This window comes from Saccostrea echinata, unplaced genomic scaffold, assembly GCF_033153115.1.
Source record: "Saccostrea echinata isolate AGI-Se365-2 ecotype Australia unplaced genomic scaffold, CSIRO_AGI_Sech_v1 ptg000056l, whole genome shotgun sequence".
Lineage (NCBI taxonomy): Eukaryota > Metazoa > Mollusca > Bivalvia > Ostreida > Ostreidae > Saccostrea > Saccostrea echinata.
This window is the reverse complement of record NW_026889805.1, coordinates 15,619,884-15,647,878: the sequence shown is the minus strand read 5'-3', so window position 1 is coordinate 15,647,878 and position 27,995 is coordinate 15,619,884. Positions and strand designations below refer to the sequence as shown.

The 27,995-nt window shown below is 33.2% G+C and overlaps 1 protein-coding gene across 1 annotated transcript; it reads right to left on the bottom strand.

Annotated features, from left to right (window-relative positions):
* Positions 1–17: 17 nt before the first annotated feature.
* Positions 18–27,767, bottom strand: LOC133173045 (ATP-dependent (S)-NAD(P)H-hydrate dehydratase-like). Its single transcript, XM_061307955.1, has 10 exons — positions 27,672–27,767; positions 23,688–23,835; positions 23,366–23,411; positions 23,035–23,123; positions 22,379–22,487; positions 21,062–21,112; positions 20,437–20,541; positions 18,179–18,299; positions 15,447–15,567; positions 18–200 (listed from the first exon to the last, which is right to left on the bottom strand). The coding sequence occupies exons 1-10, from the start codon at positions 27,730–27,732 to the stop codon at positions 38–40; spliced, it is 1,014 nt and encodes a 337-aa protein (XP_061163939.1). The 5' UTR covers positions 27,733–27,767; the 3' UTR covers positions 18–37.
* Between the last annotated feature and the right edge of the window lie 228 nt (positions 27,768–27,995).

Here is a 27,995-nt window from a genome sequence, read left to right as displayed (position 1 = left end):
TAGTAATACTTACACACACACAGTAAGAAGAAGATGACTAGATGAAGAGGGACTCGAAAGCTCTCTGGATCTGGTTGATCATATCTGGAGTTGTGGTGGAGCGCTGATGTATCTGGAAGGCCTGACTATTGCACTGTTTGGTCAATAGACAGGCAGCATATGCAGCACAAATAGTTGGACCATACGCTGTGAAGGTAGCACTGAAATGGAAAACACCAAAAAAATTCAAGAAATTACTCAACAAATATTTATGACAATAAGTGTTTTCTTAGAGGTGCAATCTTACAATTTATGATCTATATTCATGACTGATTTAATGTGTTTTCACAAAATTAACATACAGATTATTTCATTTACAAATAGATGAGTGATTTAGAAGTAACTTTAATTAATTGCTTGTTTCACAGCCTTCGTTCCATGCCGCCTGCTAGGACCTCAGTTGGTAGCCCTTCCCTAATCTACTTTACCCAGACAGATGCTGAAGTAGGGGTATTTCTGATTGATGTCCTTAATTAATGAGTTGGAGACCCTGGAATCCTGAGATATGGTCACTCTGATGACCTACCAATCTCTGGGTCCTCCATACTGACAAACCATTTAATGGACCATCAAAAAAGATTAGTTCCGACATCAGGACCTTGTTGACAATTTGTAAGACTTGACAATTCCTAGCCGTGAAGTTTAAGATTTGTCACGACCCTCTCTCAAGGAAAACAAATTTAATTTGCATAATTTCATCAGCTGAATATTCAATTTATCATATTATGTGTTCCTTAAACAAACATCATTATCAAAAATACATGGCCAACACAAGTTTGCCATTCATGATTGAAGAAGAATAATTTTTTCAGATATTCAGGAAAAGAAAATGATATTAAATCTTTGACACTTCATTTCACCCACTAGTTTTCATTTGCTACAATTATTCCTTGATCATAAAAGTATTATTTGATTTCATTTTTTTAACTTGATCAACATCTTAGTCATTCTTGCTAATGAGGAAAAAGTAGATGTTTCATATCAAGTTTGCATGACTTCCCTATTTTAATTGAAAAGATGTAGACATTTTTCTTCCAAATTACTGAAGAAAATTAAGAGTTTCTCTCATAATTTTTTTTGTTCTTCTGCTTTATTGCAGATAAGAGTTGGTAACCCTTTATTAACAACCAATAGGTTTTACTTCAAATGAAGAAAAGAAAGCCCAGTCATGAACCCAAGTAATTAACAAAATCACATTTTGTGCTGGGGGAAATTTAGAAGAAATTTACTGATCTGTAAATAAAGAAAATAATCCTACAACAGTCATGACCAAAACTGAGAGAGAAGTGAAAATATCTCAATTATAGAAGCCAGTGAAGGAGAAGATACAATGATGCTATACTTCCAGTAGCAATGAGATCCAACAGGGCTGCAACAGGGCTGCAGCAATTGCTAGCTCCAATGCATATAAATATTTTGTTCCATTTCATTTTGAGCACGTTTTCAATATATTTATCATGAACTGATGATATGAAACATTTCTATTAAATGTCCAAAGTTCATATCAATCACTGGTAAAGTGATTTCTGCCCAAAATGGACAGTCAAGTTAGCCCAGGAGACACATAGTTTGAGCAGTCACGTGCAAACCCAACCATTGTGCTCGCCTTCCGTAATTTATCAAGATTTTTTCTTAATCATCCTAGAATTTTATCATCTTATGAATAATTCAAAAGTGCCCTCAACAAACTCTACTATTAACCATGCTTTATTTGGTAAATATCCCTGTTTAAAATTGTTGTTAACACGATGTCTTAGAAACAGAAAAAAATATCTGACTGGTACAAGGTTGAACAAAATCCATATAACTGATGCAATACGCTAAGATTAAAATAAGGTTCAGTTCTCAAAAGTCACTGATTTTCATAAGAGCTCACTTGAGCATTATTTGTGTAAACCATTGCTCAAGTTATTACATGATATTGCGAGATGAACAACAAACTCGTGTATCTGTTGTATTTATCATTATGACTATCAATATCTATACAGAAAGAAAAAAGTATTTCTATGGCAACATCAGTTGATTTTTATAAGTTACACCAAAAGAAAGCACATCAGTAATAATGGTCTCTATATTTTTCAACAACTGCATTTAACAAGAGTTGAACAAGACACACAAAGCCATGATTGATCCTCCTGGTGACAAAGATAAATGAGTATCAATACAAATACAAATGTTTCCCCAGTGTTCTCATTAAATTCCAGGGATCACATGAAATTTGAACATCATCCACATTGATTCTAAACTGGTCACCTTCTTGTGACTTCAGCAGACGACTAAGACAGCCATCTTTGATTTGACTGCAGATTTTCATAAATAAGATTAATGAATGCCTGATCTTGATAAATTTCTTAATAGGTCATCACCTCTTTCAAGCAATTTATAAGGATTGTATATGTTCAAATAGACGAACATGTACAAATTAAAAAAATCAAACATACTGAAAGAATTTAAGGTCCAAGCAAGTATTAGACAAGATGAAAAAAGGAATTTGTTAGAGTAGGCCACAGCAAACATGTAAAGAAGACATTAATATGAGCAAAAAGCAGACATAAATAGAAAAATTCATTAATGGAGGAAGTAAAGTTCTGTCTTGAGTGATCACATGGTGCCAACAGTACATCTCTTATGGAAATCATCAGATCTAAATGATAATGGTTTAACAAATGGTAAATGGTTACAATTTAGTACTTGGGGGATAAATGGTAAATGTTTACAATTTAATAAATGGTTAATGGTTATGGTTTAATAAATGACATTTTGTTATGGTTTTTTACTACATGGACAGGGTAGGTGGTATATGGTGGTAAGGAACTGTCAACATTAGCTGCAGCCAAAGAACTTACACCTCACTTAAGGACAACACTAGTGAAATACTGATAAAACTAATTTATATGAGGTCAGAGGTAATGAGAGAAAGAATCAATCTGGCTCATCAATATTTCACAGATTCTCAGATTCTCTGATCCTGTCTTGTTTTTGTTCCTGAATTATTGAAACATGTGGCAGGTAGGAGAAAGCCTTCATATAGGCCTCCAGCTGAGCCATCCCAAGTCCTTAGTGGATCACAGAGTAGGATATAGATCCTCTAGGATCACAGAGTAAGGTGTCAGATCCCAAGTGTGTTATACAAATCACCCAAGTATGTGTTTCTGTCATGAAGTCAGGTACTTGTTTTTTTTTTTTCCTTTGGTTTCATAAATAAGTCTTGCTTTGTTTAATATGTCAACTGGCCTTCTTCCAGTTCACTCATTGTGTAATAGTTCTTACTTTAAATTGAAAATTAAGAAAATTCATCATAAATGTAAGAATCTGTTATCAAAGGTTTAAAAAAAAAAATGGAAGAATTACAAAATGGTTATAAGAATTGTTCATTTATACCAATAATTTTTTCCCAATTAGTGGCAATTTATTTAGTGACAAACATCATGTTCTCATGAAAAACAACCTTCAAGAAATGAAGATGATAATGGATTTTCTTTTCACAACAAAAATTCTTAAATTTGAGATGATGCACAGAACATAAAATGCCATCAAAACTGCTATCAGTCAATACCCATAAAATCTACACAAAAAGTCTGTGATGCAGAGAGCCATGATTTAGGGGTAGGGGTCAGACAAGGGATGATGGTAAGTAATAGCCAAACATCAAGACGAACCATAAATGCGTCAAGCAATGACTTCTCCCCTCTGTGTACATCTGTCCATTCAGTAGTCGGAAATAAATACCCTTTTAAGGAAATTGCTATTTTTTTTAACTGCATATAATCTGGGAAAGATTTCAGCCAACTACTTCATTTTCAGATAATTTTTTTTTTCAATTTAAAAATATGGTCAGATTGGACATCCGTCAGACACGAGGGACCCCTCAGCGTGGTGTGACTGATCACTGGGGATATAATTACTCTGCATGATTAGTTTTTCATTCCTTTGTCTGATGGCTCTCACCTGGTGATGTACATAACCGATCACCACCTTTTTAATCATTGGTTAGAGATGGTTTAGCTGCCTCCTGATGTCAATATTACAAAGAAAACATCAAATTTATATGTCTCATTTGAAATATGGAGAAAAATCAATGATCACCTTAAAACATTGTTTAAAGACCATTCAGTTAAAAGTCATAAAATTGAAGTGTTTGTCAAAGTATAGATAGGAAAAAGAAATTACCTACATCATGGATAACTGCCTAGAATAAGGTGTTCTAAGTTAACAAGTTGAAAAATCAATAGTAGCATGCTATTCACAATCAATCTATAGGGCTGATTCAACGGGAGGTTGATGCATTTAGTCATTGACAATATTTCATTTAAAAAAATCCACCATTATAGGTATTTCACTGTCATTTACCTGAGATGAGTATTCATTGCTACAGGAGCTTTTACATAATTTTGAATTAAAATGCAACAGACCTTGTAGTATTTTAGTTTTAATTACAAATTATTAATAAATAAAATTAATGCATTGAGGCTCTATCTTAGCTGGATGGCTCCTTTGTATCTTAACTATTTAAATTCAATGTTTTAATTTTCAAGTATTAAATAAAAGCTCCAAAAATCAATAACTAATATGTACTTTAAAAAAGTAGGAATGTGGACAGGCAGATGGGTGGGGAAATGTGTTCTTTGTACCATCCTATCAAAGCTCTGAAGCCTAAACATAAACTGAGCAATTAAGATGAAATCTCAGATCACTACTTAACACTCTAAACCTGTGCTGATCTGTACTCCTTCCTGAATATATTAACAGGATATATACAAAATATCATAACAATAATACAGAGAAAAGATCTTCCATAAAAAAACAACTCACTAAAATTATTGTGTTGTTAGATAAAGGAATTCTACAAAGAGCCCTCTTGAAGCTATTGTCATGGTTACATGATCAAAGTCATGCAGATGCTTGACAACAGAGAGTCTATAAAATGAGGAATCTTTCAAATCAGAAACCTGAAGCTATGATAAAGACCTGGTAACTGCCTCTTATATCAGCATCTGCAAATCCACGTAAAATGACTTGGTTATCCTGAGAAAGGGCCACATTTTCTGTTGACCTTAGTTGACACTTAGATGTCTTCTAGGTGAAAATTGTCACAGAGAGTTCCCCTATAAATTACCACCAGGTGTTGAACTAGTCCTCAGCCATCCTCTGCATCAAAGGCCCACACCTCCTGAATACAGTAGTCAGGATAATTGGGGAATTCTACACACTTCATCACAATGTGATTTGAAATTAATTTTCGTTGATTGCTAGAAGATCACCCTTATTTGCTGTCATTCATCAAAATTTATGACAGTATCCCTGCCTTCTTTCTCCTTGATGAGATAATCATGAATCCTCTGGAATTTTAAGCATTGGATACATTTTCAAATGAATGTTTTTCATACAACTTGATTTATACTTTCTACTTCATATCAAATTTATGGCATCACGAAGCACAATTTTTATAGCTTTTATTTTTGAAATCTATGAAATTGTAGCTTCTGTGTGAAGTTTGAAGCAGTTATCTTCTGCTTCAATTTTGCCCCTTTTTTTGAATTTCCTTGTTTCAATTTGTATTTACTGGCAAACACACAGACAGTGTGACTGCCCTCAGACATTTGGGAGACCTGTATACTTTGTCAGACATATGGAACTGCTTGACATGATGGGAAGTAATTTATTTCTGCATGAAACAGATTTTTCTACTTCACAGAGAATAGAAACTACTTCAGAGGAATTTACCAACACATTGCATGCATACAATGAACCCCAAAAATCAAGAGTAAATTGAGGGGTGTACATTCTTAAGTGCATTTTAATGAAGCCATACTATTTCATGTAAATATATAGAATTTATAGCTTTCTTTAATTCTTGGACATGAAAAAGAAAGTTTGATAGGTTTTCTTCATCCCAGAAATAAAATACATGTTGAAAATAAAGATAATGAAAGATAAGAGAGCTTATTTAAATACATGTATTGAAGAACTAGTATCCAATCAGTTAACAATCAAGAGGGCTTATATAGGCAGTGTGTCTACTGCCCAATACTATATGACGTAACAGAATACTGTTCAAATCGACAATATCCTTAGTTTTATTTCTCCTAATGATGCAGGGTGGAAGTACGATGGAGAAAACCTCATTTTACCCATCATTCACTTATCCTATCTCCTAAAAACAGAGTTCACTAAAAAGATTAAGGTCATTTAAGGGATTCTGACATCATTATGTCACAGAGAGGACCAGACAATTCCTTAGAGGGAGGAGTGTATTGAAATAATCCACTGTAGTAAGTGTCAGGAATGATCAGGGGTTGTCGAACCTCTGTATCTGATTCCATGCTGAGCTTTTCTCCCCACAAAATAACTGACTTCATTTCATCAATACCAGGTACATATAATCCATATGACAGACTAAGCTTCAGAACCTGACAAGCCTTTCTACACAATTCTTTGCTGACCTGGTGGGGTGCCTCAAACATGAGAAGAATACCAATATTGTTACAGAGCCTTGTACTCTATACAAATTGCAGACATAAGTCTTGTTGTATATGTACAACACACATAGATCACAATTGAAATCTGCTCAATATATAGGGTGAAAAAAATACAGCATGTCCCTAACAGAGAAATTGAATGATTTAGAAGATAAGATGGAATGTCCATGTATCCAAGTACATGTGCTTCAAAATGGAAATAAATTGATGTATTCTATTATAACTTTGAAATATTTAAATTTTGAAGGAAAGAACACATTTTTTTAAATACAAGTCAATAACAACTTTTTTCTAAGAAACATAAATGATGAATTTTAAAAAAAAAAAAAAAAAAAATAATAATAAAAAAAAAATTCTCTAGACTAAAATTTAATATACCCGGTGCATGTATTCACTACAAAAATGTAATTTTACTGTTATAATATCTCAACAAGTTAACTTCCTCTGAGTTTTCATAAATTCTAATGAGCTGCAGACTTCCAGTACCTCTACTTCTTTATGCATAAATATTTCCTATGGATTTGATGGTCTTTTTTGAGAATTTTATTGTCAACACCGGAGTTGAATGAGCTAAGGCACACATGTCTTTACTTAAAATCACTTACATATGTTTACAGGACTTGAAATGAGGGAATCCATAACCTATTAATAATGCATACAAGCTCTTCAGACTAAATTTTACACAGATATGCTTCTACTGGTACATTGTGTTGTATTCATAAAAAAGGAGAGAAATATTATTTCAAATTGTATACTACATATAACTGATGATCAAGACTTTTTTTCATGCTTTTATGCATCTGATGAAATTAGGAGAAACTGGGAGTATCTTAAAATCTATACAAAAATACAGCAGAAATTCCCAATTTTAGAATATTCCATTTTGTCATGACATCTAATATTTATTCAGGGATTGTTTTTCTGTTTTTGTTTTGGTGCAGCCTAACATAAAATCAGATGTGATATCATTCCAATATAAGTGAAAAATAAATGCTAATTTCAAAATGTTCAGTAAAATTTAAAACTTTACCTGTCATAAAATACGAGGAACACTTACCTACAGATAGTAAATCACACTCACACAATAATCACCTGAATATTTGTAAGAGGCTTATCCAGGTACATGCAGTGAATACTTTTCACATAAGCTTGTGCTCAGCAGTACTGCTGTGTATCATTAAGCTCCTCCCACAAAATGTCAATCAAATCATCTGAAGCATTTAACCAATCTTAAAAGAGACTGATTTTGATTTTTTTTTTTCTCCATTTCCTTTTTTCCATCAATTTATTTTAAATGGACAATTGACTCACTAGCCTGAGTTTACATTTGGCAGATCTAAAAGAAATGTGAATTTTTAACTTCGAGTTACAAAAATAGCACCTGCCTTTTTTTTGGATTGAGAGGGCACAGCTGACAATTAGAGACAGAATTTAACAATGAGCAAACCTCAGAATTTTTTTATCAAAAAATCCCACAATCTTTAGGGGATTTTGTGAAAGAAATTTATTGCTATGCACATTCCAAAATAGAGTAAATTTTACCTTCAATTTAATTCATTTGTGTGTTTTCAGATAAGATGTTTTATTATTTGTCGAAAAGCCCAATTTTTGTAGACGCTTTCAAGGATACAATACAGAATTATCTACGTCCCAACAATGATCCAGTTAAGTCCCAGTATGATGGACGTAAACACTGCTAGGACCCGCACTGATTAATGAGACACAATGTTTTCATATGGATAACAATCTGAACATCAAATCCCTGGAACCCAGACCTGTTTATTTCAGAATTTATTTTTTCTTTTGGCTTATACAGGTACCAATGTTTCTTCAGATTTTATTCAATGACTGATAATTCTTTCATGAATGGAATTTTGTTTGAAGATCAGAAATGTAAATTGTCCAGAGCAAGAATTTAAGAAAGCAAAAAAAAAAAGAAAGAAAGAAAGAGTTCCTGAGAATAAAAAAGAAAAAAGGAGAGAAAGACTGATCGTAAAAACAATATAAATTATGTTGAGTCATAAGTGCAGTATCATTATAAGATAAGTATTGGATATTGTGATATGTAATAAGACAGTAAGGGCCACTAGGGGACAATAAAGTTATTATTGTAAGATGAGTACGAGTGTTGGTCATCTCACACAGGTGGACACGATAAAATAAAGGTAAATAAATAAATAATAAATCTCAGAAAATCACTGGACACAATAAAATAAAGGTAGATAAATAAATAATAAATCTAAGAAAATCACTGAACCAACCCAAAGACCAACACCTTGCTTCTGTAAAGTTACATGCATTCGTTTCAATGAATAATTCAAATGGCACATATATCAAATGGTAAATATCTTAAAAACTGAATTGTGCCTGATCAGTATGAAAAGAATTCCTCAGAAGTGACCAAGGCTAAAAAACCCCCCAGATCTTTGACAGTATAAAAGTGTGCCTGACACACAGTCTAGTGGAGGTCAATGGTACAAGAGAATAACTGCAGATCAGATTATTAGCTTCCTCTGGTCAGCCTCAGATCATAGTCCATAACAAATTAACATAGTTAAACTGATCAACAAGATTTTAGAAGTGTGTTTAGGAGATTGTGCCCTGATCTGTTTGTCTCTTGGAGATAGTTATCTCCCCTTCTCTCTGATCACCGCTGACCAAAGCCAACTGATCACCAAGATCACTTAGAAGAAAAGTGGATCTCCTGTATGTTTGTCAACTAGCAAAGATTTCACCTTAAAATCTGAGTCACAACTGATTATAATCTACCTGGCTTGTCAATGTCTATCAAACAAAACAGGATTGAAGGTTAAATCAGTGAAAGTCTGGGGGGATAAGAACTTAATCATTGGGTGTGTTATATGCGAGGCATCTCTGCTCATGTGCAGTGACTATCTTGTCTGTGTGAATGTGATGGACCTTGGAAATTGTTTTTCTGGAATTCTTCAACAATATGCTAATACTTATAGGTCCACTCAAATTTCAATGCCTGAAGCATGCATGAGGAAAACCATTCTGTATTTCAATATGTGTTTGATCCCCTTCTTCTTTTAAGGTTTATAAATGACCTTAATTATCTTGTAAGGTTTTTCTGCTAATGGATGTCGAAAACCCCCTTGTAAATGACAGTGTTAGGTAGGAATCCCTATCTTCAAAATATCAATGCTCCCAATCATCAAAATGAGCAGCGTATCTCTAAATCTTAAGCTTATTTCCTTTTTCGTTGTGGATCATGACAGGGCAAATTCACATAAGCTCAAACTATGTGATATTTTAAAGAATATTCATTTTGCAGCCCAGGTATTCATGTTTTTGTTCCCTTGCAAAGAGGAAAGGCATCTCTATCTCATAACCTACAATCAACATATGCATTATTATCATTACTGTAAGCAATCTGTAATTATCACAAGTGGAAGCCCGTATTAGCATACTAAACACTCTGTCATGAGGAGACCTGGAATTTCTTCTTTTACATCATCTATCACTAGGTAGCATAACCAGTCCCTGAACTTATATGGTAGAAATATGTCGGTACAGAGTCATTCTTATCTATATGTCTGAAAAATAGAGACACCTTGATGTCAAATATTGACTTTATTAATATTTCTACTCCTCGAAGTTGCCATTTACCATGGTAACTATTTCATGAACAACCTGTAAAAGTAAATATTAGATCTTATAATGTTGCAAGAAATTGTCAAATTGCCATGGTAACTATTTCAACATTCATCATATTAGGTGTTTATCCAACATGATTTGCAATAATCCCAGACTACTGGGATTCCGTTATATTCACTGTAAAGAGTGAAAGGGATGCCAATTTCATCACCAATATTGATAATTTATCTCTTTTTTCCCTAATAAATCTATTAATGGCTTTGACATTTCAAGAGATTTTTTTTTGTATTTAGAACTATTAAAATTCAGACAGAAGCCTGCATTGCTCACCTGTTCTACAGCAATAACATTGATTACATGTATTCATTCACCTATTATCAATAATTTTTGGAAAAAAAAAATGTAGGTTTGAAAGGAATTTGATTTTGATAGCAATTTTGGGGAAATTTAAACATTTCAAGGAGGACAAGAAATCATGAGTTCTTCAAACCATGAAAACAACTAAAATTAAAAACCCACAAAAATTAATGATTTCATATCGAAGTTTGCATAATGAATCTTTAAATATGTACTTTTAGTAAAAATTTCACTCTGGATTACAGTGAAAATTTTAGACTCTAGTGACAATTTTTTCCCAAGTAACTTTCCAAGTCTTCTTATACAGTATAGCAAAGTATCATTTCCATCATGCAATTATAATCCAATAATTCATTTACTTTTATTAACTATACATACAAAGGATATTTCTGTGTTGATGGAACTCTTTCGTAATCTGTAACATCTAAAGAAGATATAAAACAAACATTTTGGGCCAGTTTTCACCAAATCGTAGAGCAAGTCGTGTTAAAAATATGTTGATCTGCTGTGGTAAGCTTTGATGTTTCATAATGCAGTAGATGTTTTGAGTGAAATATGATGACATGAGCTACACACAGAAGAGCTCTATTTCTGAAGAACTTATAAATTTGTCATTATATAACAGGAAATGTTTATCAAATGTCGCCTAGGACACCTGTTCAACATTATTTTCCAAGTAATTTTTTATAAGTGCTTCTTGCATCAAGTAAAAAGAATCCCTTCTAAAGTTGCTCAGACATTATAAAGCACCAAATAATTACTTTCATATGAACAAGGCGGGTTTCATGTAATATAACTTCATTGAAATATCTCTGCTGTTTCCGCCCCAGGAAAAGTTTTTGCTAACCAGTCTACGTAGAATATTTCATCAAAGACATGCACTTTAAAACTGATTTCAGCAAATGAAAAATTTACATCATCTAAAACGTAATTAAAACTACCCAAATTATGTAGCTGTTTCCCGTTTACTTTATACACCTGACTCCATTAATTTACAAAGGAATCTATTCATATTGTGCTAACATGTCTCTCTGCTTCCCAGCAACCCAGCTTTGAATTCTTCAACATTTGTCTTCAATAAAATATATCAGGACAGCCCCCTTGAAAATCCAGCTTCTGTTGGAACCTATTTAAAAATCTATTTCAAACTGAAAATTAGTGTGGGAAAGTTTAGAATTCCAACTTATAAAGAGGAAAAACAAACAAGAAGATACAATTGCTCTGTGAAAAGTAGTAAAATATAGCTGATTCTTTGGAACCTATATTCATGAACAATTTCTAATTTTGCTGTCTGATGAGTTAAAAGACAATAATTGTGTTAAGACATAAAGTGTTTAAAGTTAAGATAAGAGCTCAAAAAACTGTTAGAAGATATGTTTGATAACAGTTTACTTATTATAAATTATAAGATCCTGCAGATTTTTTACCCATAATCCTCCCAGTAAATCACCCTATCAGCACCCCTGGTGTCAGTACAGATAGCAACTCCTCAATAAATGTAAAAGGCTGCCAATCTACTAAAGTGTCTCTCTGAACAAAAGTAATATCAGAACACATGAGGTAATTTTTAAATCTAGAATATACAACAATGATTTATGAGCCTACATACTACTTTCCAATGCACGGGTGGCATGCAGTGTCCTTAGCAGTGAAAGAAAGGGTGGAAGATTGGTCCATCCACTGACTAGACAATAGTAATTCAATAACCTCTATAAATGCTCGGTTCATACTAAATGGAGTTTATTTCATTATTCTCTTTAGTGTTCAGGTAATTGGTTTAATGTGATCAAAGATGTTCCACCATTAAGACAGTCTTTGGATTTATATAAAGCTGCCATTAGCTTCATGTGCTGTGTCCATAAATTGAACCTGAACTTCATTTCTTAGACTGGACGTTTCCGATTCAATTCAATGTATCATAGTTACTTTTCTCAAACCAAGATATTTGGAGATTAATGGAGAACTGTAGGGGGAAAAAAGTTTGTCAGTTATTAAGATGCTTGGTGGCTGGGTGAGGAATGGCCATTGCTGGGAAGAGCTCCACACTCCTGGCATGAAGTGTCCAAGTGATGAAGAAAAACAGAAGCTTCCATTGATCACCCTGTCAAATGTCTGATTGACCGAATAAAAGGAGTTCATTTCTTTCATTCTCTATTGGTCACAAAACAACTATACATAGTTAACAAAATTACAGACTTTTGTTTTCCCAAGGGAAAAGGTGGGGAGAGAAGTTTGAAATACACCAACTACTTGTATTTTAAGCTTTAATAAATTGTCCTTAATGAGTTGGTCATACTGTACAAGTGATCAAACAAAACACCTAGGGTATGCAGAGAAAAACTGCAAAGAGATTTTAATCCTCCCTTGTGGTGAACTATAAGGTGGTTCTTTCATCTCTTGGTCTGTGTTTTGTTGATGTTGTGGGGGGTTGTATATATTGATAAAGACTACAAATCTATTCCATCTTCATTCCTCTCCTCCCCTAAAGAAAGTGATAACATCCTCAGCTGATGGTCAGTCAGAAAAGGGGGAGAAAACTGGCACACTGTTTACCCACTCACAGCATGGAATGGTGATCCCATCAGGGGAGATCACCCTGATAAAGACACACCATGACAGACAAAGGGAGATCACTCCTTAGATAGTAGCAGATCAAGCATCATGATTGAAAGTGCACAATTATATGCATTTTTCAAAAGACAAAAAATATACAGGAACAGCTGTTTACCTTTGAATGAACAGTTTGCCAACTTTTTTCTCAAATCAATTCATCTTCAGTTACTATGGAAAAGTATTGAATGATTTCAAAAATTAAAAAAAAATTAATATAAAGTAAGCATGAATAAGCATTAATCACCATTATGCTTATTTGGATTTCCTTCAAGAAAGAAAAATGTAGATGTTTACCGTGAGAATGCATTAGAGATGCTCTGCTATGAGGTGATGCTTGCATCAAACATTCACCACTGGAATTCTGAAGCAACCAAAAAGATAAAATGTTTTTTACACATGCACATGAAAGAATCTTATTTTCCTCAGAATATACAGACACTTAACTTCCATTTACCCATGGACAATTGACTACTGGTTAACAAACCTTGCAATCTTAATCTTTGAAATGTTTTATTCATTTAAAGTTATAGCATGCTGTTTCAAACCTTCCTATTTCTAGATCAAAGACTAATTTCTAGAACTGTATGTTGCATACATGTAGTCTTATGTGGTTGTTAAAGTGATGATGCTTCTAACATCTTACTTAGGACTGAGAAAATTGTTAAATAATTTGTCAACAATTTGACTGAAATCTTTGAGGAAATGGAAAACGTAAGAAAATGACTTCACATTGTTCTCTCTGCTTAGTAAATCAATTTCCCGTGCAGCTTTTGACTGTAATTAATTTTTCTTTTTGAACACAGATCACTTGGTGCAGCTCCTTGTGATGTTTATAAAACACCTGACATTGCTAGTACTGGAAACTGTAAACACTATCAAACAAACTAGCCTGACTTCTGTAGCTCAGTACAGCTATAAACACTATGATACACACTGACAAAGAGCAAATCACTGCCTGATGACTGACAGGCAGCCTATAACAGCCACACTACTTGTAAACATTTTGTTACATGGTAAATTACAAGGTTCTGGTGTTCTTAAATTTTAATTTTCGTACTGATTTTTGTTGCTGGTGTGAATTGTTAGGAGATACTCCACAGACTATATTGAATCATGAGCCCTGAAATGTATGTTTTCTGGGACAAGTTTACATTGACATCGTGAGAAATATGTCACCTGGATTCATTGACCATCTGTATAACACCTGTCATTCCTGGGTCATAGTACTCAGGTGTATGGTAGGTAAGGCTGGACTTGTTAATGAGTTTGGTGTACAATAGATGTCCCTTTTTCAGTCAATAGTCAAGAACCATTATACATTTTGCTACTGAATCTTGTGAAAAATTTGAACTGAAATTGGGTTAATTATCCGAAATGATGAGAGACCAATGCCACATCACCTGTAAACAGTATAATACATGTGAAAAATTTAAATTCTGCTCTTCAGGTCAACATATATAGGTAGATAGGAATTAGATATAGTTGTTAGTATTTCTCTCCCATACATATTTAATAATCAAAGCAGAGATTTTTTGACAATAGATCCAGGATTCTTGAACAGGGGGGCTGACCAGTTGCAGGTCAGGGTGGGGGCCCAGAGGCCACATCAAAAAACTGATTGATTAAATCTTATATATATTTTTGGAAACAAAAAGGGGGGGGGGGGGGCTCTAAATCTGCCAGTGACCCTGTGAAGGCTAGAGTAAATCACTGTCTACTAGATGTTGATTCACTAAGGGTCCATTAAATTTATTCAAAATAACCTTTCCTGTCATGAAAATCCACCCCTGAAAACTTATCTAGAGGTTCCTAATGTTTTTGGCACAACCTTTTTTTTTTTTTTTTTTAAAAAACCCAATTTTTTTTATGTTTTACTCTACACCCTAACTTTCTGAATGGTAAAACTGTAAATGTGTGATATTTTGCATGTACGATATTTTAGAGGAAATTGGTTTTACAAGTTGGCATAGATTTGATTTAGAGCTTACTGAACATGATAGATATACATAAATATATACATGTACATACAAGACATTAAGGGCTGTACTTGATTTAGTGGAAGCTGTGAAAGGCGCTAAATAGAATATACCACAAAATGTTATACGTTTTCAGTATACTGTATACAGGTTATTTTCACCCCATTTTATTTTTGGCCTTTTACACTTACAATTTCGTCCTGTTTTAAAGTCATCCATACACAGTTTTGTTAAAGAGTTCATGTTTTTATTGAATTTTCACCATTTTAAATTCACCCACTTGTGAAAATGGCAAAATGGGCAAAAATAAAACTGGGGCAAAAAATTTCCTTGTATACAGTAGTAAATTTATGTTATTGCTTACTTTTCTACAGAGTTCTCCATGGCTCGGTGGGCCCAGTGGGTAAATGTGCCCAGAGCTCCAGACAGGAGATCACCCTGCCCACCACATCTCCGGGGTGATCCTTCAGCGGTACATACCAGCGCTATAAAAGTAAATCATAAGAATAGAAGTCAAATCTACTCCTTACTCACTATACTAAGGATATTTCAATAGGACCTTGATTTCAAAGAGTATCGCCAGATTTTAGTGAATATATATGCATGGTCATATGATAGGAGACATACAGTTAATCATCTATATTTCATAAGACTACTTTTGCATGCCAAATTTATAGCATTTATTAGCAGGGCCTCAACATTATGAGCAAGTAGAGTTACTTTCCATTATGTGACAAGGACTTTATTTTACCATTGAGACATTCTCATGAAATTTATATGCACAAATAAAATTCTTGCAAATAAAATTGCAATACCAATTTCAACCAATTCTAAATAAGAAAAAAAAAAATTCTTTATCAATCAAACTCTGAAATGATTGATTTTATTGCTAATCTTTCTATTAATATTATATACATTTCATATACTGTAGAAGTACTTTTTTCCGCGTTGTATTAATTTACACTATGTACTCGGTCACAAATTTTCCGCGGAAATTTCTCCAAACATACTTAATATACATGTAAGGCATATAGTGACAGTTTGAGAAATCTGCGTAATTTTCTACTAGCGGATTAAACAGAAAATGAGATTCCACGGAATTATGACCCCCAGGAAAAAAGCATGTCTACAGTATTCTAAACCAATGAATTTTTTTGTACTGAACAGAATTTATGTTGTACGCAAATGAAATGAAATCCATGGATGTGAAAGTATTAAAGGGCCACTATTTCAAAGAGTTTCTGTGGGTGCTTTCCAAGAAAAAAAAAATCCACTGGTTTATAAACTGGAGAAGTTTATCACAACATAATCTTATAAAAATGATATAGATATAAAATAAACAGCTATCAACTATCATTATAAAATCTGATCAAATGACTTTCCCCATCTTCTCACGGCTTTCTGTGGTGATAATCCTATGTTTCTTGGCGGCAATTCCTGATAACCTACCATATGTTTTCTTCTGTCTTAATTGTCATAAAAACATTTTAACAGAGTTTATACATAGATCAAATCAACCAATTTCCATCTGTCAAAAGGATGGCTTAACCAATTTTTTACAAGTCTTGGAATGAGAAAATATATCTATCAATTCGTGAAGAAGTCTGAGGCCTGGCATGGTAAAATGGCAGCATCTCTCATCAGCAGATGCTTACTGGTGGAAAACAACAAAATTAATGAAAAATACTCAATCTGCGTAATTATGACTTATTGCAACAAATGTTGCAATCCATAATATTCAAGGTTAAATGGTTTAGAAATTACACATCAGTGAAAATTTCATGTCTTGCATATAACACATATTAATCTTCTTGGCAAAAATTATTGGTAATTTGATACACTCCACACCTTTATATACCAATTCTCCTTAATATCTCTTGAGTTTTAGGACTTGAGCTGAATTTTTTTTTGTCATTTAGTACTGATGATTTTTCTGCTGCTACATGTAAGTTTTTTTTCTAATTACCTCATATATACGAAATGAATTTTTAAAACATATTTTTCAATTAGAATTAAAAAAATTAACTAAATGAATGTACATCCTTTACATCATCATCTTGAATTAAAATATTGTGCCTTAATGAACAGGTTTAAATTACTCTAGTGTTGCATATACCTATAAATTTTATTAACACTTGCATTGGGGAAATACTAAGTAACTGAGGTTGAAATATACAGAAACCTATTACATGTATTTCGCAAATAACATTTTTTTCAAATGAAGCTTTTAATAATAGCTGCTCCCCAGAAAATACTTGTACATGCACCTGTTGTTCATTGTTTTCCAAAAATTCAAGAGGCATTTGATGAGGATAATTTTTTTTCTTCAGAAGTCTGCCAGTGAGAAGAATTATAAATGCTTCTATGGCATTCCTAACCTTCCAAATCTGATATGTTACTGCCAATGTCTATCATAATCTGTTTTCACTGCAAATGAATCCTACATAAAGTCATTAGTGCCCTAACAGCATATGTGGATGTTTTTTGTTGGATTCTTATTGACAGCAAGGAACGGACAACATTGGTGGTGGGTCCCTCTCCTCACATCTGTTGTCAGCAAACATAAACATTTCATCAGAGCAGGCTTTTTAGAGAAATTCACCTGATAAAAGCAGCTCTGAAGTATCCCAGGACAAAAATATTGTCACATTGGCCTTAAATTGTGTTAGAATTATCTCACAATATCAGCTGTTTTATCTTAGAACATTTCACAGAGAATAAAACCTGAGTAAATGTGTCTGCAAAAGAGGCTAAATCAATTACTTGTATGATTACAATGTTATACTAATTAGATTTGAGTGTATAATGAGACTTTATGACACAGTCCAGGGGTTATAGAGAAAGGACTCAGGTGTGAGCTTTGCCAGAATTTCCTCCATTCTACTCTAAACTGTCAGAGATATTACAGATACTGGTGATTAACTGCTACTGGGCTCAGCTGTGGAGTGGGTAGTAGAATCTTACTGTATTGTGATGATAAATCCGAAATTAGCAAAAAATGTAATTATGGCTGAGGATAAAGAAATAAAAACAGCCCAGGAATTACATAATATACTATAGAATGGTCTTACGACTTCCCATAATTAGGAAACTCACCATTGTCGCCATCGGAGATGATGTCATCCTCCCCCTTCTGTACGATGGTCAGGTTCCCCATTTTACGACTGAGGGTGTTCACGTTTCCCACCAAATCTGTCCCATGAGGCTTGTGTCCAACCTAAATATTGGTGTTAATAGCATTTTAATCGAACTACATGTTCCCTTTTTCTACAATATTTGTTGAGAAAGTAAAAATAATTATTTGTAACCAAATAACCTGGATCTCTACTTTTAAGTCTAGCTCAAATTTTAAAAATATTAATAAGGATATTGATTTCAAATGGTATGTGATATTTGACAGTTAATTATTATAATATGACATTTTAATGTGCAGAACAGAATGATAATTACACAAACCCCAGATAATGTCATAGTGTCGGTAATCTGTAATGTATTTATAATGGACAGGAAGTAAAGTTTTGTTTATTTACCCTCACAGAGGGAATGATACTGTGGTAAATATTTATATCTCTGACGTGTTTGATCTTTATTAATTTTCATTCTCATTTCTGGCACCTAAAACACTATGAAGAATTCCAGAGCACTGTTTGGTAAAGACATTTGTCACCTCCTCAATACTTGGCAAGTAGATGTACAGATTTAGAATACATAAGGTTTATTTCAATACCCTATAGCATCTCTAGAATAATAAACACATAAATCATTTTCTCTCCGCATTTCAAGACATATGGCACTGATTTTTAATACACCCAAACATACAAAATGTTTATAGTTCATTCCTGTATATCAATACAATTACAGCTAGAAATTATGTAATCCCTTGTTATTACTGTACTTAGTACAGATATCCACCTTTTTATTAAAAATACATTAAATTAAATGTGCCAACAAATGGTTCCCAACAAAAATAAATGGAATGTAAAATAAATACTACAGAGGATATGATTCCACCATATAGAAAAAAAAAATTGATTAAAGAAAAAAAAAACAACCCCAAAATAAGCTGATTAATTTTTAAAAAGTTGCTTAAATATAGATGTAAAACCCTTTTTTTTTTATCCCAAATAAGCCCTTCAATTTGATGATTAGTACTGAAGAAATCTCATATCAGTACCCTAAATCTTACTATCCTGTATTAATTGTTTTCTAAATTTCATCTCTTTTTATGAAACAAAGTCAGACAAACTTTTTTAATCAGGGCCAAAATTTATTGATCCTCCCCTCTGCGCTCTCTCCCACTGGGTGACCAATAAACTAAATGATTGATAGTCACCTCCCTGATTAATTATTAATCTCATCAATTACAGGGCCCTATCTTAGCTCCTGAATTATTCGCCTGTCACCATCTAATGATCACAACTCCACTGAGTTAGATGGGCAGAAAAATTCTCATCAACCTTAATTTGGACAAAATGAGAGTCCATATCTGTGAAACTGTCTCCTAAATCAGCTACAGCCCCCTGAGTCACCCACAGTTAATGCTCACTGACCAAAATAAACTCTCACTTCTCCCCTTGTGGAGGGTCATTTCTGATTTTAGTAATTCAATTTTAGATTATTTAGTGTGCTCAGAATGAGAGTAAAAACAATCCTATGCATGTTTAAACTGGCATTAACGAAGTTTTGTTCTTTCTATTTTTGAAATCTAATTAGACCTACTAATATTTTAACTAAAATATAGTATTTTTTAACTACTAACAACTTAAGATGGAAGATTTTAATATCTTTTTACCTATTAGTAAAAACCTAATAGTAAAACTTTAAACTCCTCAACATAACCATGTTTACAATACTGCATATGTTGCTGCTTGCACATGACTTTGTATGACTGTAGCCTACTATTCCTGTTGGAGAAGACTTAAAGAAATGTTTCCCCCAATTCTAGTACAGTGTATATATTCTAATGTATATACATATTATAAGCCCTAATTTAAGCCATGATATGAACAAGTTTGAATCCAAATGAACTGCCACCCTATTTCTAACATACCTTTCCTACCTCCTCTAATAAGGGATCCTTCATATGAACAAACTTGACTTGAACCCCTTTACCAAAGGACGTTTTGTGGCAAAATTGGTTGTTTTTGAGACAAAGTTGAAAATGAAAAAAATGATACCGAGAACAGATATATAGAAAAACAGATGGCAGGCACACTTCTATCAGAAACACCCACTTAGAGCTTTGGTTTAGGTGAGCTATAAAGAAGGGTAGGGGGAGTTGACTTTCAAAATTAAGAAGGGAAATCTTTGGAGAACCAAGCATGACAGATTTCGAATACCAAACATTGACTTACTATTTTTTCAAACAGTCTTTCAAACTCCACTTTGTTTGGAGTAAGAATGGCCTTTTTATACCCAGTAATGATGGAAGGGTCCTCTGTAATCATGTGAAGACCATCCTGTAAATAGATTGGTTGATATAGAACTATAATTCTGTACCAGAAAAAAAGACACACTCAAAAATGCATACTTGTACCTGCACAGTATACATGTATAGAATAGCACAAAGAATTTCTAGTTGAAGGTGGGTGGAGGTGAGACATATTCCGATATTGTTCTTTCTTCACCACCTCTTTATTGGCTTACAAAATGGCTTAAATTGAGGCATATTTGTAACTGTTCCTTGTTATATACCCTTATGACCCTATTACAGATATTATAGTTACTTGTTCGTTGAAATAAATGTTTTTTTCCCTTTTATTCAGTTTCAAGTGAAGAGAATTTCAATCAGGCAAGTAAATAAGTGAGAATGAGTAAATATAAAAAAAAAACTTGATAATATTTAGAGATATACATCTGTACAACCTTGTGAACTTATATTTAATAAAGTTCTTCTGAATACAATGTAACTTACTATAAAGGGAGACAACTACATTGTGCATACTGATTAATACTTATTGCAAAATCAAGAATTCTTACAGCATCAATCACCATAGGTAGGCCTTGTTCTTTAGCTTGAATCACTATGTCCTGAAAAATCACAGTACAATTTCTTATTAAAGCTGCCCAGTCCAAGGGAGGTAATAAAAACAAAACAAATTGTTAATATCAGCCACATGTAAATAAGTATAAGGATTAGTGGAAATGCTGTGATGTGCAATACTGAGGTCAGTTACATGTGTAAAGGTCAGGCTACCAGTAAAATATTATGTGTTCCACGGAGTCACTTCACTAAACTAACTTGTTGTGATCTCACAATGGAATAAATTGGCAGGACTCTGCAAAGTTGAGCTCACATCAAGAAAAATGTCATAATCTTGAGACTTATTTTATACCAAAAGTATATTTGCTATTGTATTTTTATGTCTAAATTATTCTTTATAGCCTGAGAGTGCTATTTTATAACTGAATATTCACAACAATATTTTATTTTCTTTCTATAAATTGATTTTCAGTGTTATAAATAACAAAATATGAAAATTTGAGATGTTCCAGCTACATGTCCAAAGTTAGAAGCAGGACTTATATACTGTAGATTCCTTATTTTATGAGAGTACTTAATATCGCTAATTGGCCCTTAGACGTCAAATCGCGAGAACAGTAAATCGCGAGTGGATTGTTGATCTAGAGATTTTACGTGGATTTCAATGCCATCAAAATAAAAGCGAGTAATTTTATTCCGCGACTGTTGCTTCTCGCATAATTACGCGATAATTAATTCATTTAGGAATCTACAGTATACAAATAACAAAATAGCATTGGTATTGATTATTAACTGAGATATTCTGTGATAATCTATGAAAATAGTATGATTTCTAACTGAATCTTGAGCCGGCAGATATATTTTATTGTCTCTCATGTATAAATTGTAATGCAAAGTGGAAAATACCCTAAAATGCAAGGATAAGTTGAAATGCTCAAAGTATTTTGTAAACAAACTATAGCCTGACTCAGGCATTTTTCAGATACAAAAGAATGAGTTCATTTATGTAACAAAAATTACATCAAAAAGTGAGTGTTAATCACTTGCATCTAAGCAATATGTGAATAACACTTGATAAAATATACATTGCAGTATGTCAATTAATCAATCAAGGCATGTGACAATACAACACAAAAGCTGATTTGTGCCTCTTACAATCTTCTAAGCAAATTGTCTGTATTAATAAACATTTCTTATAAATCAAAATCAAAATCTAGCTAGCAGTGCCATGATATGTTTCAATTTATTTTAATCATGCGGACAGCTTTAACATAGCCATGCATTTGTAACTGTGGCTTAGATCAATCTGATACCTTAGTGTTTCCTAGTATCTTCTTGTCCCTCCCCAGCCCTGGCCCTATCACCAGGACATGGAGTCTCTGTATCCAACTCCCAATATCCTGACCAGCAGTAGTGCTGTCCCTACAGAGCAGAGGTCAAAGGTCACTAATGTCATAGGCTAATGTTAGAAATTATTTGAAAAAAAAAACAGGAACAGGAACCTGTATTTGAAAAGTTAAATAATCATCTTTTAATGATATGCTTTTCATACTGATATGGAATAAATTGATGCATTTTCTGACATGTCATAATGTACTTTGATGGATTAATTCCACAGAAATCTATGTACCAGTACTTCTACAATCTAAATACAGGTAAGGTGGAACATTGAGTTCAGGGCTATAGATTTTGTACATTCTACATACAGGTAAGGGAGTAAATGAGTTCAGGGCTGTAGGATTTGTACATTCTACGTACAGGTAAGGGAGAACAATGAGTTCAGGGCTATAGGACTTGTACATTCTACATACAGGTAAGGGAGTAAATGAGTTCAGGGCTGTAGGATTTATACATTCTACATACAGGTAAGGGAGAACAATGAGTTCAGGGCTATAGGATTTGTACATTCCACATACAGGTAAGGGAGAACAATGAGTTCAGGACTGTAAGATTTGTACATTCTACATACAGGTAAGGGAGAACAATGAGTTCAGGGCTGTAGGATTTGATGGCTGTAGCAGCTCCCTCTGTACAGAATATATAAGACAAATCACATCCCTACAATAGAAATACCATTCATTAGAAAGCATGTGAAAATCAAAAGATTTTATTGTTAAAATTATTTTTAATACTTATAGTCATTTTTTTTTGTTTCAGAAGTTGACAGAACTGAGGTTCAAAATGAGATTGTCCGCGGGAGATTTGGTCTAGAGTTTTATACCTAAATGAACAATTTCAAAGAATTTGCAGTCAAAAGAGTAAAATAATTATACATATGCTACTGATGTCTTTCTACTTACTAATTTTAAGGCCGATATAGCAGCATAGTATGGAGCTCCAGTGTACCTACAAATAAATGGTAAAACAATGTAAAGGGCAAAAAATATATATATATAGTTGCATATGTTTAGTTGTTCATACTTTTCTGTTTCCTATTTCTTGATATTAACTAAATGATATTGAAACTGAAAGTCAAGCAAATATATCAATGTTAAAAGAAGCATATTTTGCCTAGAAAACATGGTAAAATGAAAACTGTATAAAATTCAAAATGACAAAAGAAAAAAAAAAATAAAAAAAAAATAAAAAATAAAAATAAAAAAAATAAATAAATAAACTCACTCTCTACAACCCCCAATAACTCCAATTCTTCCCATCATTCCTTTGTGAAAGTCATAGGTCAAAGGTGGCACAAATGACCTCACCATTCCTAGTAACTGAATAGGAATAGTATGTGACCTATTATGAGGAACAAACAATGCCCTGTTACCTGTAATGTAAAAACAACAACTTAAAATCAAACATTTTCCAACACAGCATAAGTACAACATGGTAAAATTTTTGTTCATTTTCATCTGCACAAAGATTACCATTGAAGCATTAACTAATAAATCAAAAAAAAAAAAAAAAAAAAAAAAAAAATGAGTGCTAACAAATTTCTTTTGTTTTACTGGTTTTTCTTTCCAATCAAAGCCTTAGGCCATTCCAAGTTTTTACTCTGTTTAGCATCCACCCATCTTTCAAAAACCTACCTACCTATTTACAAAAAACCCACAAAAAACACAAACTTTATAGTCATAAAATGATGTCTTCAGAGGATTTGATTTCTTTGATATATTTTTCACATATGGTATAAAGATCTATTTTTTAGCAAAATGAAAGTATTAGATGCTTAAAATATACCTAATATGACATATTGTCGACAAATATTTAATGGAATTGACACAATTCATAGATTTTGATTAGAATGCTCAATTTCAGGACTCCTGATTTTGTTTGTTTTCTTTCTGATACGAGTGCCAAGGCGCACACAGATGCTAAACATAGAAAAAACTTGGAATGGCCTTATTTGATAAAATTTTCTTTGACATCAACCTGCTTCAAGCATGTTACAAACACTGATTGTGTAATTTACCTGCTTGATGAAATTTATCTAAGTTCCTTCAAGTTACTGAATGCCTGTTCTACTGATTGAACCTCCCTTATTTTTCACTGTTTGTAACTATTTATGGAAGACCACAAGGGAGGATACTCTCCAGTACACCCTAACACTCTTACTAAATATGATGACAATGCACTAATCTTATACAAACAAATTAAATTAAACCTTTGATGATGCATAGATAGATTCAATTTGGGGGGGGGGGGGGGGGAGGGTTAGAATTCAAACCTACACTAAAATTTTCACTGTTTTAAAAATCTATAGCAATGCACAGCAAGCTCTATCAAACATGTGTACAAAAAAAGGGGGTGGTTCAAAGGGTCCAGAACCACACTAAGATATTCCATGTGAGCACAGCAAACTCTAACAAAAATGTGGACAAAAGGAGAATATTTGAGTTGAAATCTGCACATTATTGAAAGAAACTTTAATGGACCCATGTAAAAATATTCTTAACCCCCCAGTCCTTTTTACACTCATAGCAAAATAGTGGCTAAGCACTATATATATATAGTGCTATATAAGGCATATACAACACTATGGCTTATAACAAAGAGTTGTAAGTAGCTACAACTTACTTGAAAAGATTTTTAAAAAAAAATACAGAATCTCTCTGCCACAAACTAAGAAAGTCCATTTAGAACCTATCCCAAAACATTTTTTTATTCAATACAACGAATTGTCAAATTTGTTAGAACGAATTTAATTTATTATAACAAATTAAATTTGTTATAACAAATTTGTTGAATTATAACGAATTCAAAAATTTGTTATAAAAGATTGAATTCGTTTAAACAAATTCTAAAATTCGAAATAAGAAATTAAATTCTTTTAAACAAATTCTAAAATTTGTTATAACGAATTAATGTCGTTAAATTAAATTTGACATAATTTACAGTGATTAATTATCATAGGTGAATAGCAAATGGGATAACTTCTCTCAGTGGAGTACACATTTCCCTACAAGATCAACAGAGCCTAGCCATGAACCAGAACACTGAAACCAGTGGTCAACAATATTTCACAAGTCTGGTAAAAACACTCTTGCTCATTACAACTTTGTACTCTATTCACCTCCTAGATGCCCTGAGGAGCAGAGAAGACTTTCAAAGTAATAAATGATCAATAGAGCCCCACCCTTATACCTCAACCCCTGACCCAGGGGGTGTGAAATTCACACTTTGGATTTGGCTCCCTTGCTCTGCAGCATAAATATGCAGTTAGTTTATCAGCTAATAACCCAGGAGCAGAGAAGAAGATTTTCAATAAATTAATGCATTTTTACTAAATAATCAATAGAGCCCTGCCCTAACATCAGAACCCCTGAGTCAGGGCCATGATATTTAGGGCTATGTATTGAGCAAAAAATTTCAATACAATACAATATTTTATAAAGCTATATATGCAATATATTGGAATCTTTTAATGACTATAAAACCAACATGCATTTTATAATAATTATCTAAGATATCCTATCTCCTTAATGTTCATATCATTATTGATCTGTTTAAATTTAATACAGTCAAATATAATCTTTGGTGATTGAAATTCCTAACTTTTTCACAGAATTATAAGAAAAACTGCCTGCCCAATACGTATTGGAAGTTATTTCTTCGATACGATACATTCTTGAATATCGATATGTATCGAATGATATATCGATATCCTGATACAGCCCTAATGATAATATACACAATTTCAGAAAAGACACCAATGCTCATCATAAGCATGCACTTAGTTTATTTGCTTAATGCCAACTGTTTGACTGCTTGTTGTCCAAAAGTAAAGACAAAGATTTTTAAAGATTTCATTAAATTTGATGATTTAAGCCCCATCCTCTGGCCCAAAGGGGTGGGGGCATGAATTTCAAAACTTTTGCTCCCCTTCCCATAAATGCCATATACCAAAATTGGTTGAAATTGGTTCAGCAGTTCCAGACAAGACACTGAAAATGTATAAATGTTAACACACTATGCACAATGCACGATGCAAGATGGACACCGCATAACGAAGGACAAAAATGAAAGCAATAGTTCACCTCAGTGAGTCAGGTGACCTAAAAATTGAATGAAAAAAATGATATTATAAGAGGCAAATAAAGGATGGCCACAGATTCTGCTAAAAATGGTGCTGCCATTGTCTTAGCAGTCTGCAAATTAAAGGAGATGGCCAATTTCTCATTTTAGAGGTGTAGAATTTATCTATATTATGAACAAATATTGAAATGTGCTTGCCCTAATTTTTTCATTGACTGACATATTATTATGTAGAGTACCCTAAGAATGACTTTGGACACTGGAAAGTGCCTTATCATGAGTGTAACTGTGGCGATCCACTCCGATTTGCTATTTTGCAACTATATGGGATAGTTGAGGGCTTGTCCCAAGACACAAAATTATTCTAACCCCCCTCCCCCAAAAAAATACAGATCCCTGTGCATTAATAGTGAGTGCAGCAAACTGTGCAAAGCGCCGCTCGCGAAGCGAGCTCAATAGACTAGCATGTAAGAACAGAGGAAATTCTGAATGACATATACGTCAGGCAAATTTTAGTGTAAAACCTTCCTAGAATTTCCTCACTACCTGGATTCCATGCGATAATGGAGAAAATAAAAAAAATATAATAAAATATCAAAGGCCTGCAGTTTGCTGAGAGCCTAAAATTAACAAAAAAAATAATTGCATTTACTATACAACATATTTCATTAAAAACTGCAAAAGGCCTGTAGTCTAGTTCAACCAGATGCTCGGCTGTCTCCGTGAATTCCGACGTCATGTGACATCGCAGTCTAGACTGTGTCTTGTGCAATGCGGAAGTTTGCAAGTTTGAAGAGGCGAATCTAAGTTTACAAGACTGAAGTGTAAGCTGTGTACAAAGGTTTTTTTGATGGTGCAACTGTGCTCGCCCAAACGGTCACACCATAAAACATATTATCTAGGCATTCAATTGAAACTTACGGTCATATGAATTTAACAATGATTGGCTTAATTTCAACTGGACTGGAACTGCTAGGCAATACTGACAGTGATTTATTTTTTTCTGTTGCGTAAACAAGTTGACTGATTTTTTTCGTGTGATATATTTTGTGAGAATGACTACGGATATCCTAATATCACGTGAAAACAAAAAAAAAATCTTTTAGTAGTGATATCATGTTTACATACTTAGAGGCATTAATCGACTTTTTCCAGCTAAATACACCACAAAACTTGACAGAGAAAACATTTTCGTTTCTGTTCGACAACCTTCTTTCACTTTCGATTGCCTCATTGACAGTTGTTAACTTGTACAAAATAGAGAAGGCATGGAGAAAGAATATTTAACTGAGTGTTTGTCGGAGCATTCGTTCCTTACGTATATATTAGAAACTCCCAGTCGTAACCATGATTATTTTTAAAGTATTTTTCTTTTTTTTTTTTTTAAATCCTAAGATTTTTTTTTAATGTACACACGAATGTGTTGACGATCAAGCTAATTGTCAATGGCAC

Coding starts and splice junctions, on each gene's coding strand:
- LOC133173045 (XM_061307955.1), bottom strand. CDS start 27,732: ATGTTTTCTCTGTCAAGTTTTGTGGTGTATTTAGCTGGAAAAAGTCGA. Junction 22,488..23,034: donor CTCATTGTTCTCCCTTACCT/GTATGTAGAATG, acceptor TCTGCTCTGTAG/GGACAGCACTACTGCTGGTC. Junction 15,568..18,178: donor CATCTCCGATGGCGACAATG/GTGAGTTTCCTA, acceptor TTACTTTTATAG/CGCTGGTATGTACCGCTGAA.